Source organism: Bos grunniens, chromosome 2 (assembly GCF_055505025.1).
Source record: "Bos grunniens cultivar Pamir isolate PY7600 chromosome 2, Bosgru_T2T1.0, whole genome shotgun sequence".
Lineage (NCBI taxonomy): Eukaryota > Metazoa > Chordata > Mammalia > Artiodactyla > Bovidae > Bos > Bos grunniens.
Window position 1 is genome coordinate 33,973,972 of NC_141166.1, and position 19,509 is coordinate 33,993,480.

Genomic DNA, 19,509 nt, shown 5'->3' on the forward strand with positions numbered 1-19,509 from the left:
TTGCTCAAAGCAGAAACAAGTAGGCACGCCTGGCTGCTATTTTTCTTGCTTATCCCATATCATAAAGTTGTCAGTTTCACCTGAAAATGTACCCTAAGTCTTTCATTTTCCCACTTTTCTATTTCCTGTTTATGCTTTTGTCCAAGCCACCATCAAATGATCTCTCCCTGGCCTATTGTAAAAACGCTCAGAACTGGTCCCCTTCTCCATTTTCTACATTCTTGTGATTGATCTTTTGAAAATCTGAATCACATTCATATCATTAAAATATGATAACCACTCTTAAAATCCTTCAGTGGTTTCCTTTTATAATCAGAATATTCTGCTGGGGTCCACAAGACTCTGCACAGGGCAGAGTCTCTGACTGCCTCTCGGACCACACTGTTCAGCCACCTTCTCCTTTTGGTTCGTTAAACATGTCAAAATCACTCCTGCCCCAGGACTTTTGCACTCACAGATTTTTCCATCTGAACTGCACTTCTGCCAGATTTTTGTGAGGCTAGATTTTCATCAGTTGTATTTCAGCTCAAGTATTACCTCCTCCAAAAGGCCTCCCATAATGCCTGTCTAAAATTTGTCTGCTCCCTGCCTCCACTCTGGAATAAGCAGATTTATTTCATTTCAGGATTGTACTCACTGTATATAATAGATCAGTTACACATCTAGAGCATAACAAACTTGAAATTGTATGTAGAGCATGTGTATATGTGTGTGTTCCATACCTTTAATTGGATTCTGAAGGGATCTGTATGTAAGACACCTGTTTGTCTGTGTTCCATACCTCTAATTGGATTCTGAAGGGATCTGTGATTTAAAACAACCAATGAAAGATTAAGAGAGACATGAGAACTATCTTAAAAGAGAAAATGGTCATCTGTATGTGAACAGAAGAAAGAACTGATTCAGTGTAGTTTTGATTCATTTTCATTATATGTTGCCAAGAATTAGGGTAGCTGTTTGTGTTTCTTGAAGATATTAAAGCTGTTGACCAGTGCTGTAAATGCCATGTTTTGTTTTCATTTTGGGGCGCTGTTCTATGTGGAATCTCAGTTTCCTAACCAGGAATTGAACCTGGGCTGTGGCAGTGAATGCCTGGAATCCTAACCACTAGGCTACCAGGGAACTTGCCATGCAGATTTTTTAATTAATCAATTAATTTTAATTGGAGGCTAATTACAATATTGTGGTGGTTTTTGCCATGTATTGGCATGAATCACCCACGGGTGTACATGTGTCCCCTGATCCTGAACCCCACTCCCTTCTCCCTCCCCACCCCATCCCTCTGGGTTGTCCCAAAGCACTGGCTTTGAGTGCCCTGCTTCATGCATCGAACTTGCACTGGTCAACTGTTTTACATATAGTAATATACATGTTTCAATGCTATTCTCAAGTCATCCTACCCTCGCCTTCTCTGACCGCCATGAGGTTTTAAAAGATGGCTTTAATATGTCGCAGTGCAGCTGAAGCCTTGGAGTCAAGGGAAGGTTGGCAGAACACAGGTCTTTATCTTACTGACACGTTCTGGCAGCTTCAGAATATCATACTTTCATGCCAGTCCCTGATAAAAGTAGTTCATGAACTCTCAGATGTAAGTCTTCAAGATATGTGGCAGGAGGACCCAGACATTTTGGGCTCAAACCACTTTGCATTCTTGAAAATTGAGCCCCTCAAAGAGCTTTTGTTTATGGGTGTGTGTTTTTCCCATGTAAAACTGAGACATTTAAACAATACTAATTCATTTAAAAATAACGATAATAAAAACATTGCATAGTAATATTAAAGAACCCTTTTTAAGGGAAAATAACTTTGGCAAACCAAAGAAAAAATGGCAAGGTGGCACTGTTTTTACGTTTTTGCAAATTTTTTTGTTTTGCTGAGTAGCTGGTGCTAAGTCGCGTCAGTCATGTCCAACTCTGTGCGACCCCGTAGACGGCAGCCCACCAGGCTCCGCCGTCCCTGGGATTCTCCAGGCAAGAACACTGGAGTAGGTTGCCATTTCCTTCTCCAGTGCATGAAAGTGAAAAGTGAAAGTGAAGTTGCTCAGTCATGTCCGACTCTTAGTGACCCCATGGACTGTAGCCCACCAGGCTCCTCCGTCCATGGGATTTTCCAGGCAAGAGTACTGGAGTAGGGTGCCATTTCCTTCTCCTTTGCTGAGTAGAAGACAGGTTAAATATTCTGAAGGGGGCTCCTGTGGGAGGAGTCCTTTGCCTGCAGACAACAGGGTCATAGGAAAAGGGGTGTGGTGTTTGGAGGAGATGTGGCTGTTACGGCTATTATTTCACCCCTTCCTGCTGCAGCCCATCTGGTGAAGCTAGAGAAGGTGTGGAAGGTTTTTTTTTTTTTTTTTTTTCAGCTGTGCTGTACAGCTTGCAGAATCTCAGTTCCCCAACCAGGGACTGAACCTGGGCCCTGGCAGTGAATGCCTGGAATCCTAACCACTCGGCCACCAGGGAACTCCCACCATGCAGAGTAGACGGTTCTTGTTTCCGGATTCACAGATAGGTTTCAGGGGGGAGTTGTGAACAAAAGTTTGTGCACATCTTCATCAGAGTCATAAATGGTGGTGTTGTGTTTAGTTGCTCAGTCTTTACAACCCCATGGACTGTAGCCTGCCAGGCTTCTCCATCCATGGGGATTCTTCAGGCAAGAATACTGGGGTGGGTTGCCATGCCCTCCTCCAGGGCATCTTCCCAACCCAGGGATCAAACCTGGGTTTCCCGCATTATAGGCGGATTCTTTACCGTCTGAGCCACCAAGAAATTTAATAAAAGCCTTTCTAATTATGAGATTGTAACTCTTGGACAGATAATCTGAGGTCATTTAACTGAATCTACAGATTAAAAATACCTGAAAGAACCAAAATCTTTTCTCAAAAACTACTTTAAAAGCCTTTAGACTCTTGTACACAAATAAAAGAAAAAATACCTTTACCTTTGTCTTTGCAGTAATTTTGGAAATTTCTATGAAGCACAGTGTTCGGTTTAGAATAGGCAAGGTTCATATGCATGGCTTGTATGCATTAGGGACTAAATTTTTTTTTTTTAAATCTCCCTCTGTATTCTCTTTAGAAGCTCTAGATTTATTTACAGGGAAAAGTTATGCAGACTCTTGTCTGACCAGGTATAGTCTCTTCGTAGCAAGTTACGTAAGTGACTTTAGATGTGGATTGCATGATGTGTATGTAAGTGTGATATACTCTTTCAAAAACACTGTTTTAACTAATATTTCATGATGGACAAATGTTTATTAGAACAGCCTCTGCTTCATTTACTTCTGTTCATACTGTTTATTTTTTTGAATTTAGATCCTGCTGAATGTGTGTTGATATCTATGTATTTTTTGATCCTTTTTAAGTAATTGCATAAGTGACTGCATCGGAAGTGAATGTCCAGTGTGTTATACCCCAGCCTGGATACAAGATGTGAAGATAAACAGACAGCTGGACAGCATGATCCAGCTGTGTAGTAAGCTTCAGAATTTGCTGCACGACACTGATCTTTCAGGTAAGAAGGAAGTATCACTGTCTCTCTTAAATAACTGAGGTTCATATTGATTTTATAAATGTATAAAATATGAATGACTTATTTCAGATTTGAAGGTTTATAGTGTTATGAATCAAGAGGTGATAGGTACCTCAGAGATAATTAAGTCTGACTTATTTTATGGATGAGAAGCCAGGGTCCAGAGAAGTTAAATGATTTTGCCTGAAGTCTCGCATATAGTTAGTACCAGGAGCAGGAGAAATAAAGCCTGTTTCTTTGGATTGTCAGTTCAGAGATTTTTCCTCACCTACACTACCCACTTTTTCAGTTCAGTTCAGTCACTTAGTTATGTCCGAGTCTTTGCCACCCCATGGACTGTAGCACTCCAGGCCTCCCTGTCCATCGCCAACTCCTGGAGTTTACTCAGACTCTTGTCCATGGAGTCAGTGATGCCATCCAACCATCTCATCCTCTGTCATCGCCTTCTCTTTCTGCCCGCTTTTTACTGTTACAATAATTTCTGTATAATATATATGGAGTAGTGATTTTTGTCCCTAGTAATAATGATTTTGTCCTTAAAACTCACTTAAATATCATTTCACAAGACAGAATGCAACCTTCTGTGTATCACTTTCCTACAGATTTATTAGATGTGCACATTTTGAAAGAGCAAAACCTAATATTCATTTTCTTTTCTATTTAAACAGAGGTTAATGTTTTTCAAAATTGTTCTTAGACTCTGTGTATTAACTATGTATCTTCCCATTGTGCTTTCTGCTGAGAGCTAATCAGCTGTGGAAAGAAAGTAAAGCATTTTGAATCTTCATAATCAGATACTGGAATTGGATTTTTATTGACCAGATAATACCATGTTAGCTTGTGTTTATGGGAGAACCTTTTCTTGACTGGTAGGATGCCATGAATGATTGATTAAGCTCATACAAAATGGTAGAATTTCTATTTTTTAAAATTTATGATCTTATTTTCCAACATGATATGTTATTTTCAGCTACTAAAGGTGAAGTTGTTTGGGCAAAATAAAGAAATAAGACAACTACTTTGAGTCTTACTGACCAGGTCCATATTTTTGAGAAGACTTTGAACTATAGTTTACCAAAGAAAAGTTTTCTTTATCTAGTTTTCTGATTATTGTATTAGATTCTATTCTTTCATGATAAAATGTGCTATGGTGATAAAGTTTTGCTTATTTTCAGATATAATTTTATATGCACATATATTTAAAAGTACTTACCTTTAAAAAATAGCATAAACCTATTTAAAGGCACAATGAGGAAAAGTTTTATTAGTTCATCTGTGTTCTTTTCCTTTTTTATCAGAGGCAGTGCTGATAGTGTTTTACTTTATATTTAGAAAAGATGGGTGTATGATCTGCTCCCTCCCCATCCCTGTACCATTTATTAGGCAGGAATTCTTAATCAAGAGTCCACGCAACTTTAGCAGTGTTGAGGGTGGGGATTAGTGATTCTCTTAAGTGTGTGATATGAAAAATGTCATGTCTCTGTGAAAGTGGCTTGCATCAGGTTCTTAAAGACGTGTGGCCTTTTAGGAATGTTGGCCAGGCATTGAAATTTGGGTGCTATTTTGTTTGTGGCTGTCATGATGTTCTGATTTGATTCTTCTTCAGCTGCTGTATAGTCAGATATTAGCTTGCTAGGACTGCTGTAAAAAAGTCCCACAGACTGGATGGGTTAAACAATAGAAATTTACTGTCTCATAGTTCTGAAGGCTAGAAATCAAGGGGTGCGTTAGTTTGGTTACTTTGAGGTCTGCAACGAAAAGATGAGTGCCAGGCTTCTCTCTTTGATTTGTAGAAGGCGATCATGTGTTCTCCATATATGCATGTTTGTGTCAGATTTCCCTTTTTTGTTTGATCATGGTTCATATTGCATTAGGGCCCCATCTTCCTCATCTTAACTAATTATATATACAATGACCCGGTTTCCAAATAAGGCCATGTTCTAAGGTAATGGGATTAGGACTTCAAACTGAATTTTGGGAGAGACACAGGTTAGCCCGTAAAGAAGCGCTGTGATACCTCTGATGGTACTAATGAGGGAGCAGAATAACCTTCAGTGGGTCGCTTGTAGTCACTTCCGGCTCACTGAGGTCTGTGTGCCATGTGATGCCAAGAGGAATCGGGGCTCCTCAAGACATTTTACTATTAGTTAGTGATGTTTGAGTTATCAGTATGGTTTTCACATTTCATGGACCTTGGAATATTAAATGCCTTGATATTTCATCATTAAAAAAGAGATGTAGGAAAATTGCCGAGTAGAGAACAAGTTTTCGTGTGGAAGCTGAGGCCTTCTGGAATTCTGTTTTTCTCATATAAGAGCAGAAGTGGAGTGTGGGGAGTGAATTACAGTGATTCACTTTCAAAAGGCCATTTTGTGTTTATTTTCCTTATTATAATGAATGATGATTACGTTAGTCATTATCAGACTTCAGCTGTGCTGGCTTTAACATTTTACTTATTTTAAAATGAATTGAAATTTTACTGTTTACCTAACCTATAATCATAATTTTAGGATTTTTATTCTATAGATGAGGAAACTGAGGGCCTAGGTCATGCAGGATGGTCATATTGTCAGTATCTTGCCTATTGTTTTATCATTTAGCACCATACTTTTGTTAGAAGTGTGGGTAGTTTGTTGACTTGTGTTAGGAAAAAATTGGCAGTGTTAAGACTAATTCATATCCTAGAGACTAAACTTAATTAAAACAATATTAAAACAAATTCTTACATTTTGGTTTCAATAATCCATTTTATAATGGTAACATCTCTTTTGCTATATTTAGAGAAGATGAAATGTATCTAGAATATAAATATATTGAAGTGTAAATTTCTATCTGGATGTGTTATTTCCATGGTACAAAGTATTTTCTACTTCTTGTAAGTTGCATCATTATCACCTTTTCCTCTCAAGGTTTAGCCACCCAAAACAGATTTAGTCTTGAAGGGAATTGAGGTGGTTTCTTTTGGTATATCCCTTTGTGTCTTTATAGTTTATTCCATATATTTTTTATCTAGTAAGTACGTCTAAAGCCAAAATATTATAAGGCAAACAAGATGACTATGTAAAGGGAGCTAACAGTTGGTGACAAATAATGGTTCATCCTCTTTGTAATGAGGAACTTGGAAAATAATATAAGATAAAGGTATTAGATTAAGTGATTCCTAAGTTCTAGCTCCAAAATCATGTGGTTCTATTAAATGGTAATCTGTTGAATATGATTAAGTGGAATGGTTGGACATAGCCACATTTTCTCTATTTTTTTTAAACCTGTAATTCACAATTTATCTTCCGAATGAACCTTGTTACTTTCATTTACTATAAAATATATAATTACTGTAATTAAAATGGGTAATTAGGAAGACCTTGTCAAATCATGGACATGGTATATGGTATACTGGAGACAAAGAAGCCTAATTCATAGTAATACTTTCTAAAATGAGCTTTTAAATACTTGAACAGATTTTTCTTGGTTCAGTGTTCTGTAAAGAGAAGAGATTGTCATAAATTTTTCTGACAACCATTTATGGGTAATTTTACCTTATTCTTTAAAACATAATCTGCTTTCTACGAGTGGCATTAAACTTTAAAGTTTTATTTTCTCTTGTCCCCCATCTTATTAAATCAGACATTGCAGGTGCTGGTCAGGTTTTGTGAAGCATATGTTGGTGTTGGTGACATTAAAAAAAAAAAAACAGCAACACTTTGATTATGCTTTCATGGGTCTCAATTTTCCTTTCTGTTAGGAAAGGTTTTGGGAGAGATGCTGGTCTTTCTGTAGCGAATTGCATAGTGTTTCATATATGCTATGACTTTTTTATAATAGATGGAGATGAGCATTTGAATAGCTGTGTCACTGCTGTTTTGTTTTAAATAGAACTGAATACTTCTTAACTTACAAAATAATCATTCTTTAGTGAAGGCGTTAATGTTGCACAGATGGTAGCAAAGTACTTTCCTTTGATTTTTAATAAGGGACTAGTTTGTCAAAGAGATTTCTCAACTTCTGTTGTGAAACCTATAATAGAGAATAATTTGAAAGGCACACAATGTACATCATTATAATCCTTTGATGTAGATTAATGATAGCTAGATCACATTTGCTAATTGCTTCCCTTTTCTATAGTTTATTATTAAATTTTAAGAAAAACTCTTGGCTAAGCAGCTCCTTAGCAGCATGTACGTCTCCGTTCCTCGGGGTTTTGTGGAGTACTCAGAAATATTTAAATTCAGAGAATAGAATTCTTTTAAATGTCATTAAGAAATTTACTATGTAGAGGAAGAACCAATATTTTCTTCATGAAATGAATATGATAATTTATGCTTAAAAGCATTCACCCATAAAACCTGTTGTAGCTGTTGAAAGTTTGATTTATGTTCCAGCAGTGGTGGTGTTTTCTCTTTTTACGCTCTTAGTTATGCTGTGTAACTTAGTCATGCTGTGTAAAATCCAAAACTTAAAATCGTGTTTGCTGTAGTCATTCTTGCTTAGTTAGGACAAGATGCATAATCAAAGTCATCCTGAGTAAATTTATTACTGGATGATTAGTGAGATTAGTAAGATTATTGTGTACATGTAAATTGCATGAATATATGCTATCTTCATTTACTCCTTTATTTGTGTTCCTCATTTTAAAGTCTGTTGTTGATTATGTTGTTACTGAAGAAAATACGTGCTCCTCAGTTTGAAGTTCTGTTGTCTTTTTAGGTTTAGATTTTTTTTTAGTTAATTATGTTATTACTACCTGCAAGTCTTAATTTTCCTTTAAAATGCCTAATTCTACATTTTGTAAGTTTTATAACTGTTAAGGACTTCAGAATTCAATGTTTTTAATTGAAAATGTCATCAGCTGTGTTTAATATTAAATTTAAAAAATCAAGTATGAGTTTTTACAGACTAGCAAAGGATTAACCTTTAAGTCTTTGTAATTCTGAGTCTTTCTTAAAAAATTATCCTGATAACATTTCATTTTGACCTTTTCTCTCGTCTCCAGATTATGTTGGAAAGGACTTAGTTTTGAAATCTGTTTGTCACTGCAGAGAAAAGTGACATTTAGATGTTGAATTTAGATGTAAAGTCTGTGTGAATGGATCTTCATTTGGATTGCCTTTATTTCCAAGATCCTGTTTTAATTGCACTTTTCTGAGCATCAGTTCAGTTCGGATGGAAAAAGAGTGTGAGAGGGTCTGCTCTGACTCCGATACCCTCTTCTCCTTCCAGCTGGCTTGTCGTTAACTGACTTTTGAGTTTGGGTAAACCCTGGGAGTTGGTGATGGACAGGGAGGCCTGGTGTGCTGTGATTCATGGAGTCACAAAGAGTCGTACACGACTGAGCGACTGAACTGAACTGAACTGAATGGGCTTAAGGGCAAAAACAAAGCAAGAGAGCTTGAAGAGGGACCACTGCCAGAATCAGAAAGTGAAATGCTGTACAGTTCATTCTCTATTTCTGGAGCCTCTGTTAATAGGCAAGATTGGTAGGTCTGAAAAAATAAAATACACATAAAGATTATAAGTTGTGTAAAGAAAAGCTCTCTTTCCCTTATGTGTCCTCAACTCACCCTACTGGGTTTCCCTCATAGCTCAGTCAGTAAAGAATCTGCCTGCAATGCAGGAGACCCAGGTTTGATTCCTGGGTTGGGAAGATCTCCTGGAGAAGGAAATGGCAATCCACTCCAGTGTTCTTGCCTGGAAAATCCCATGGACAGAGGAGCCTGGTGGGCTACAGGTCCCAAGAGTCGGACACGACTTAGCGACTAAAGCACCACCACCACTCACCCTACTATTACATACAGTAAGTACTGTTTCACTTCTGCCGCCAGATGTGCAGGTTTTCCACACATCAAGCAATGATGTGCCATCAGCTGGGTGTCAGTTTACCCAGTTCTTACACTGTCTGCCTGGAGAGAGTGTCAAATCTTACAGGTTAGGAGTCCCATAAGACCGCCCCCACATCCTCCTAGGTGCCACTCTCAGGTCCAGTTTGTGCTTCTGACCCACTGCCTATAAATTGTAGGCTCCTGTCAACACCTCCAATTTAAATAATTTGCTAGAGTGTCTCACAGATCCAGGCATGCATTTTACTTACCAGATTCCTGGTTTGTTGTAATAGGATATACCACAGGAACAGCCAGACAGAAGGAGGTGCATAGGGCTAGGTGTGTTGAAGGGGCAAAGGGCTTCCATGTCCCTTCTGGGTGTCCAGCTTCCCCAGCACCTTCACACGTTCATCAGCCCGGAAACTCTCCAACTGTGTTTTGGAGTTTTTTTTTTAAATGGAGACTTCTTTGTATAGGGGTGTGTGTGTGTGTGTGTGTGTGTGTGTGTGTGTGTTGAGAGAGTCATTTCCTAGGCAGGTTGATAGGGAGTCTAGGGGTCCCCAAGGAGAGAGGGGTCTGGAATTTTCAAGGAGGAAGAAAGGACAAACTTTTTTCTTTCTCCACATTCCTTAGGATTATATAACAATAATGTATCCTGCCTAAGGACAGTCTTTGGATTCAACCTTCTGTTATCTTAAAATGTAAATTATGGGAGTAGACCTGGTCTTTACAAGGATGTATCTTGCCTGAGGACAGTGTTATCTTAAAATGTAAATTATGGCAGTAGGTCTGATGAGGTCTTTACAACCTCCAGACATTCTTTGGATCATATAACCTCATTGTTAACACTAGCAAGCGGGTACTCTTTCTGCCCCCTTCTGATGCCTATGTCAGAAGCTTTCTCTATCTCCTTTATACTTTAATAAAACTTTATTACACAAAAGCTCCGAGCGATCAAGCCTCGTCTCTGGCCCCGGATTGAATTCTTCTCCTCCAGGGGCCAAGAATCCCGGTGTATTCGCGTGATTCAACTACAACCTTTCAGTGTTAGTCGCTCAGTCGTGTCTGACTTTGTGACACCATGGACTGTAGCCCACCAGGCTCCTCTGTCCCTGGGATTCTCTGCATAAGAATATTCGAGTGAGTTGTCATTTCCTTCTCCAGAGGATCTTCGCAAGACAGGAATTGAACCTGTGTGGATCACAATAAACTGTGCAAATTCTGAAAGAGATGGGAATACCAGATCACCTGACCTGCCTCTTGAGAAACCTATATGCAGGTCAGGAAGCAACAGTTAGAACTGGACATGGAACAACAGACTGGTTCCAAATAGGAAAAGGAGTACGTCAAGGCTATATATTGTCACCCTGCTTATTTAACTTCTATGCAGAGTACATCATGAGAAACGCTGGATTGGAAGAACCACAAGCTGGAATCAAGATTGCCGGGAGAAATATCAATAACCTCAGATATGCAGATGACACAACCCTTAGGGCAGAAAGTGAAGAGGAACTAAAAAGCTTCTTGATGAAAGTGAAAGAGGAGAGTGAAAAAGTTGGCTTAAAGCTCAATATTCAGAAAACTAAGATCATGGCATCTGGTCCCATCACTTTGTGGGAAATAGATGGGGAAACAGTGTCAGACTTTATTTTTTGGGGCTCCAAAGTCACTGCAGTTGGTGACTGTAGCCATGAAATTAAAAGACACTTACTCCTTGGAAGGAAAGTTTTGACTAACTTAGACAGTATATTAAAAAGCAGAGACATTACTTTGCCAACAAAGGGCTGTCTAGTCAAGGCTATGGTTTTTCCAGTAGTCATATAAGGATGTGAAAGTTGGACTATAAAGAAAGCTGAGTGCCGAAGAATTGATGCTTTTGAACTGTGGTGTTGGAGAAGACTCTTGAGAGTCCAACCAGTCCAGCCTGGGTGTTCATTGGAAGGACTGATGCTGAGGCTGAAACTCCAATACTTTGGCCACCTCATGCGAAGAGTTGACTCATTGGAAAAGACTCTGATGCTGGGAGGGATTGGGGGCAGGAGGAGAAGGGGACGACAGAGGATGAGATGGCTGGAATGGGATTCATGGGGTCGCAAAGAGTCGGACACAACTGAGCGACTGAACTGAACTGAACTCCTCCATTGCAGGCAGATTCTTTATGGTCTTAGCTACCAGAGGAGCCTGATCAAAGTTTTGATTGATTAAATCATTGGCCTTCGGTTATGCTCAACCTCTGTCCCTCTCTTCCTGGAGGTCAGGGGGTAGGATTGAAAGTTCTAACCCTTTAATCCAAGTTGGTTCCCTTGGCAACCAGCCTCCAACATTAGGGACTTTCTGATATCTTATTAACATAAACTCAGGTGTGGTTGAACCAGGGCTTGTTATGAATAATAAAAGACACCCATTTTATCTTTTTTACTGGAGCTGTTTAGGTAACTAGGAACACAATTAAATGTAACAAAAGATGCCCCTGTGGTTCATATAGGAAATTTCAAGGGTTTTAGGAACTCTGTGTCTGGTACAGTGGGCTTCCCTGGTGGCTCAGTAATAATTTGCCTGCCAATGCAGGAGACACAGGTTCAATCTGTGGGTTGGGAAGATCCCCTGGAGAAAGAAATGGCAACCCCCTCCAGTATTCTTGCCTGGGAAATCCCATGCACAGAGGAGCCTGGTGGGCTGTAGTCCATGATGTCGCAAAAGAGCTGGATACAATTTAGTGACTACACAGCAACAACAAGGTGGACAAAGGCCAAATGTATATTTCTTATAAGTCACAGTATTACATATTGTATGTATTTAGTGAAAAGTGTTAGTTTTTACTTAGTGAAAACTTAGGAATTCAAATGCCAGCTCAGTCACCAATTAGGTATATAACTTGTATTATACAAGTTTTATTTTCTTTTTGTTTAATTTACATAAGAAATATAAGAGAACATTCTCTTAGCAACTTTGTAAGCAGTATGAAAGTATGTAGAGTAAAATGTGAAAGTCCCCCTCTACCCTTTCAATTCAGTTCAGTTCAGTTCAGTCGCTCAGTCGTGTCCAACTCTTTGCGACCCCATGAATCGCAGCACGCCAGGCCTCCCTGTCCATCACCAACTCCCGGAGTTCACTCAGACTCATGTCCATCGAGTCAGTGATGCCATCCAGCCATCTCATCCTCTGTCATCCCCTTCTCCTCCTGCCCCCAATCCCTTCCAGCATCAGAGTCTTTTCCAATGAGTCAACTCTTCACATGAGGTGGCCAAAGTATTGGAGTTTCAGCTTTAGCATCATTCCTTCCAAAGAACACCCAGGACTGATATCCTTTAGAATGGACTGGTTGGATCTCTTGCAGTCCAAGGGACTCTCAAGAGTCTTCTCCAACACCACAGTTCAAAGGCATCAATTCTTCGGCGCTCAGCCTTCTTCACAGTCCAACTCTCACATCCATACATGACCACAGGAAAAACCATAGCCTTGACTAGACGGACCTTTGTTGGCAAAGTAATGTCTCTACTTTTGAATATGTTATCTAGGTTGGTCATAACTTTCCTTCCAAGGAGTAAGCGTCTTTTAATTTCATGGCTGCAATCACCATCTGCAGTGATTTTGGAGCCCAAAAAAATAAAGTCTGACACTGTTTCCACTGTTTCCCCATCTACTTCCCATGAAGTGATGGGACCAGATGCCATGATCTTCATTTTCTGAATGTTGAGCTTTAAGCTAACTTTTTCACTCTCCTCTTTCACTTTCATCAAAAGGCTTTTTAGTTCCTCTTCACTTTCTGCCATAAGGGTGGTGTCATCTGCATATCTGAGGTTACTGATATTTCTCCCGGCAATCTTGATTCCAGCTTGTGCTTCTTCCAGTCCAGCATTTCTCATGATGTACTCTGCATAGAAGTTAAATAAGCAGGGTGACAATATACAGCCTTGACATACTCCTCTACCCTTTATTCCCAACCTAAAAACACAAAATCTTTTTCAGACGTACTGTTTTTAGTTAACTTTCCTAATCTTTCTTTTATGAATTTATGAAAATATTTGAATATAAACACAATAGAATTTTTAAAATGTAAGTAGGATTGTACTACACTTAAAGTGTCTTGATGATCTTTGCATGTTAGTTGATGTGTATAGCAGCTCCATAAGATTTTGTAATATAAATCCTCCACAGTTAACTGATTTCCAGTTGATAAACACTGACTTTTTTCCTCATTTGGGGTATTAAAAATATTGCTGCAGTTAACACTCACACATTCAGATTTCTAGGCACATGTATGAATATTTTGTATATTTTGTAAGATAGGTTACTAGAGGTAAAATTGCCTTGTGAAAGAGTACATGCATTAAAAAATTTGCAAATATTTTATCACATTGCCATTGAAATTCCTCAGTGCACCTTTGCATCTGTGATGATACTTGGCAAAGGGCCCATCATGGATTCCTACACACACAGGTGTTTGCCATACAGGAAAGGAACTCAGAGCTTTGGAGAATTGACTGTATATAACACTAGTACTCTTACCTGGAGAATCCCAGGGACAGAGGAGCCTGGTGGGCTAGAGTCCATAGGGCTGCACAAAGTCAGACATGACTGAGTGCCTTAGCATGCACAGAGAAAGCAGAAATGGGCCTGCTTTTTTCCCTGGGGAAACACTGCTGCTCCCTCAGGGTTGCTTGCTGCACACACAGTCCTGAGAAATGGCCTGGGTAAAAAGCATCCAGGGCCTGGCCTTCTTGGGACACCCCACAGGAGCATGTTGGTGTGCTCGGGAGCCTGAGCAGATTGTCCCTGCCAGCATGAGTGTTTTTACTCTAGGTGCATCCAGTGCTATAAGCCAGAAACATATGCATTGTTTTTGTCACCTTCTTCTTTCTTCATTTCATCCCCAAATCCTGTAAATCTTATCTCCTAAATATTTTTCAAATGATTCTACTTCTTTCTCTACTATCACCTCACTAGGCTGTTATCTTCTACTTATATTACTACTTTGCCTCTTAGCGATTAGTCTTGCATCCACTCTTGCCCTCTTCCAACCTATTCTCCCACACTCCAGCCAAGTCATGCCACCTGATTGATATAAAACATTTTCGTGGTTTTCTTTGGCTGTTAGCATAGTTGAAGTCTTTAACATTGCCAACAAGAATTTGCATTGTCTGGTAGTTTACATATGTTCATTTTTAGTATATAGAAATACAGTTGCAATTGAATTTGGTATATTGATTTTGTATTTTATGACCTTGAACAGTCACTTGTTTTTTTTTAAGAGATTCTTTGGGATATTCTATATCACTAATCAAGTTAGCTTTGAGCAGATAACATTTTTATATCTTCTAATTCATGTGATTTTTATCTTTTTCTTAACCTTGGTGTGCTATCCAAGACTTCAGTGTGATGTAGAATAGGAATGATGAGAGTGGACATCTTTGCCTTGTCTTGATGACAGAAACAAGATAATAGGAACAAAATAGTAGTCCAGGTTTTCTTCATTAAGGATGGCACTAGCGGTGTGTAGTTTTGTAGATGTCCTTAGCAGGTTGAAGAAGTTTCCTTCTATCCCTGATGCTGAGCCTTTTTAAAAATAATGAATGGATACTGGATTTGGCCAGTGTATATATTTTTCTATATCTTTTGAGAAAAACCACTTGTTTTTCTTTTTAGTTTGTTTTATAGTGAATTATATTGATTAATTTTCAAAAGTCCTCTTTTAAAATTAAGCATCAGCTAATACGTCTGTTTTTTTTTCTTGACTTTATTCCCTCCCCAGCTAATAAGTCTTAATTTTTTTTGACTATTGTTTATTAAAAGTCTCACCTGTTAATCTGTTTATTTAATATAGCTTTTCCCCATGGCTATGCTTCCATACAGCAGACTGTATGTTCTAATTATTTGTTTGTATATTTTGTCTTTCCCAGTGGAATATAAGTTTCTAGAACATGGTCTAAAATCAGATAGGACTCTAAATATTTGTTGAATGAGAATATCTGCTTTCATAATCTGGGAAGGAAGGAAGAGGTACACAAATAAAAGGTGATACACCTTAGGAGAACTATCAACACAGTTCTTTGGGAGCTCAGGATGGGAGAGATTAAGTTCATGTAACAAATTTCTTTTCCTTTTTCCTATCAGATTTGAAAGAAAAAACATCTAGGAAGAGTTTATTTAATGATGCACAAAGTAAGAAGAATTCAATAAAAATGTGGTTTAGTCCTCGAAGTAAGAAAGTCAGATATACTGTGAGTAAACTTTCAGTGCAAACCCAGCCTTCTGTGAAAAATGATGAAAATGCTCACCAGACCTCCATGTACGAATTTGTCTCTCCGAGCCCTCCGGTGGAGGTTTCTGAGGGACCTAAGAAGCCTTCCACAAGATCTAGAAAAAAACAGAAAAAGAAAACTTTAGCTGAAGTCAACCGAAAATGGAATTTAGAGGCAGAAAAGGCAGATGGTGACCTTGACTGCAAAGGGGAAAGTAAGGAAAAGCTGGTATCCTTCTGTAGCCAACCATCTGTGATTGCTAACCTGCAGATAAATGGTGAAATAGACTTACTAGCAAGTGGGTCTGTAACAGAATCTGAATGCTTAGATGAAGTCTTTTTACCATTGGCTGAGCATATAGAGTCTCCAGAAATTGAGAGCAAGAATGAAGTAGTGACTCCTGAGAAGACAGTCTCTGCAAACTATCTTCCGTCCAAGAAATCTTTGCCATCAGGTCGTAATGGGAAGCGTGGGCGTCACAACAGAATTTCCAGTCCTGTTTCTAAGAGAAGCAGAAGCAGCAGTCAGAGCACTGGTGGAAACTCTGTTAAGCAAACAGTGCTCTTAGAAAACATGCCATTGCTTGGCTGTTCTTCACCACCTTCAAACAAACTTAAAGTTGGTGACACATTAAGTAGGAATAGCCGTACTATATTGGATGAATCCATTAGCCTTTCACCAGATACGCCGCCTTCTACACTGAACAGTCCAAGTTACAGACGAATGATGTGTAGCCCCTCAGCAACAAAGCTGTGGCCCATTAGCCATACAGCTGTGAAGAGAAATCATCGAGGAGAGACTTTGCTCCATATTGCTTCAATTAAGGTAGGATGCTTACTGTGAAATACAGCTTCACAATGAGACCCAGTATAAAATGGTTTCTTTGGAGTTTGTGAAAAATGACATGATTACTAGGCGAATTAACCTGACCATAAGTGGTACTTCCTGTGAACCGGGGAAGCAAGAATTGATAGGGACTTGAACCCTACCTCAAGCAGGGTCCCTGGGCCAGAGGACTGTGACCTTGCAGGAGAAAACCAGTATTTCCATATTTCAGCTTCAACTTTGCCAAGTGCTTTTGTTTTTTTCTATTCCATAATGATTTTGTTTGGGCTTCCCTCATAGCTCAGTCGGAGAAGGCAATGGCACCCCACTCCAGTACTCTTGCCTGGAAAATCCCATGGATAGAGGAGCCTGATAGGCTGTAGTCCACGGGGTCGCTAAGAGTCAGACACGACTGAGCGACTTCCCTTTCACTTTTCACTTTCCTGCATTGGAGAAGGAAATGGCAACCCGCTCCAGTGTTCTTGCCTGGAGAATCCCAAGGACGAGGGAGCCTGGTGGGCTTCCGTCTATGGGGTCGCACAGAGTCAGACACGACTGAAGCGACTTAGCAGCAGCAGCAGCATAGCTCAGTTGGTAAAGAATCCGCCTGAAATGCAGGAGACCCTGCTTGAATTCTTGGGTCCTGAAGATCCCCTGGAGAAGGAAAAGGCTACCTGCTCCAGTATTCTGGCCTGGAGAATTCCATGGACTATGTAGTCCATGGGGTCACAAAGAGTTGGACATGACTGAGCAACTTTCATTTTCACTTTCAATGGTTTGTTCAGTTTTCACCATTTTTTTTACCCATTCTTCTCATGCTTTATGGATATAGACACACCATTGCCAAGTTTACTGCTGGCAACATGTCTTTTACCCAGCTTCTGAGCTCAGGGCAGTTCGAGAAGGCATGAGCTTCTGTATGTTTGACCCTCCTGGCGGGTACGTGCAGAGTCCGGAAGGTCTCACTACATGGCCCGTAACATTCCTCCAGTGACTGGAAATTTGAGTGTGGTTCACCACAGAGGGACTTCTCTGGGCCCCACAGCCAGCCTCTTCCTTTCAATAGCCCATTCTTTGAGTTATGTCTGTTTATCGCCTCTGTACCTCGGAAGTGGCAATATTTGTTTTTTGGAAGCTACCTCTTTTGCTGAGCATGAGGCATACTTGCAGTGGTTACTCTTTGAAATTGACACAAGTGCTGGACATAGAGGGAGCACTTAGCCCCAGCTTTTTAGACTTTGGTTTGTGAATTCATGCAGGTGTTATGAAATGATAATATAGGGAAGATTAGTACTGAATTTAAGATAGCTTTTTTTTTTTAATCTTACAGTAAATTCACTGGGAAACTGAGGTCTTTTGCGTGGGTAGAGAACTTTGGGAGATCTGGAAATAACCCTTCGAGACCCATGAGCATGAAGGTGGTGAGAGTCATAAAATGTTTGGGAGGAACATGGAGTAGGCCAAGTCCGGATATATTCTTTCTGTGTAGAAAGGGAAAAACACAAAAATGAGTTTCTTCTAATGGTTTTCATTTCTTGTTTATCTTCTAATAAATGATGAATGTAGAATGCTCTTTGTCTGGTTCCCCTGTAAGATGACTATTTTCTAGGCAGTCCATATACTTTGAACAACTTGAATTTTTGGAGTTAGCTCTAGTTCCATTTTAGTCTGCTTTTTGCAAGGTATGGTTTTAAAAAATCAGACTTTATTTTTTGTCTTCTTTGTTTTATTTATATATATATGTGTATGTGTGTTCATGTGTGTATTAGGTACAACAGTATTAACATTATAGTGTTATTAATGCTTCATAGATATAAGTAGCTAGCGTAGTAATCAATGTCTTTTGTTCATTTTTCTAGCTAGTATATGAATGTAGACTGCTTTAGTTTCTACATTCTGCTTTCTGGGAATTATTTTCTGACCACTAGTTAAGCATTCACTTACTTTGGAAGAGAATTTTTCTTTCAATCATAAGAATTTTTTATCTTTATTAGTGGGGATCTCTAGGATCTAGTCCAAGCCGTGGCTTGTCAAACTCTTTATTAAAGGGGAAATTAAAGTGAATATTTTCAGCTCTGTAGTAATATGGTTTTAACTATTCAATTCTATTTTAGTGCCAGAGTAGTCATAGACAATATCATAAACCAGTAAAGCTCTGTACACAAAATTGGCTGTCGAGCCTTCAGGCCATAGTTTATCTATGCTCAACATGGGCCATAGAAAAAAGCCCAGGGGAATCTTCAGATCAGATCAGATCAGATCAGTCGCTCAGTCCTGTCCGACTCTTTGCAATCCCATGAATCGCAGCACGCCAGGCCTCCCTGTCCATCACCAACTCCTGGAGTTCACTCAGACTCATGTCCTTCGAGTCAGTGATGCCATCTAGCCATCTCATCCTCTGCCTTCCCCTTCTCCTCCTGCCCCCAATCCCTCCAGCATCAGAGTCTTTTCCAATGAGTCAACTCTTCACATGAGGTGGCCAAAGTACTGGAGTTTCAGCTTTAGCATCATTCCTTCCAAAGAAATCCCAGGGCTGGTCTCCTTCAGGATGCACTGGTTGGATCTCCTTGCAGTCCAAGGGACTCTCAAGAGTCTTCTCGAATACCACAGTTCAAAAGCATCACAGGAAAATATGGTGGCATGATGCTGCCTTGGTGAATTTTCTCCATTGATAATGTTCAAGATTGCTTCAATGCAAGTTTTGTCAGATTGTCATTTTACTTAGAAATTGTAATGCCAGAACTAGAATTTTGATTCTCTCCAACTTATTAGATACTGTTTTGTCACTCACTGGCAGATTCTGATACAATACCTTTAAGAAAAGTTATTTGATTTCTATTGTTTTTTAAATACCTATTTAACAGTAATGTTCTTTGAAAAATTTTTTATAAGTAAAATGTATGCTCCCATCTCAGATTGATTTTAATAGTCAAAACAAATACTTGAAGAAAAATCAAAGAATTTATCAGTATATTTACCTTTTTATAAATAGTATTCATTTCACTTACTATCTTGATTTTTTTGTTTGCAACCCAGAATGAATAATCTGTGCGTACTTGAAAACTGATTGCTGCGGTTCCGCTGTCTTGTTTATGCTTTCTA

General features: G+C 39.2%; 1 protein-coding gene across 4 annotated transcripts in view; it reads left to right on the forward strand.

The window, feature by feature from the left end:
* The window catches only part of BARD1 (BRCA1 associated RING domain 1), a 92,667-nt gene that overhangs the window by 15,692 nt on the left and 57,466 nt on the right, over nucleotides 1-19,509 (forward strand). For all 4 annotated transcript variants that reach the window (XM_086366439.1, XM_086366460.1, XM_086366447.1 and 1 more), the window contains exons 3-4: nucleotides 3,358-3,506; nucleotides 15,455-16,407. In XM_086366439.1, coding sequence (XP_086222565.1) covers nucleotides 3,358-3,506; nucleotides 15,455-16,407 — 1,102 coding nt within the window. The remainder of the gene's footprint in view (nucleotides 1-3,357; nucleotides 3,507-15,454; nucleotides 16,408-19,509) is intronic.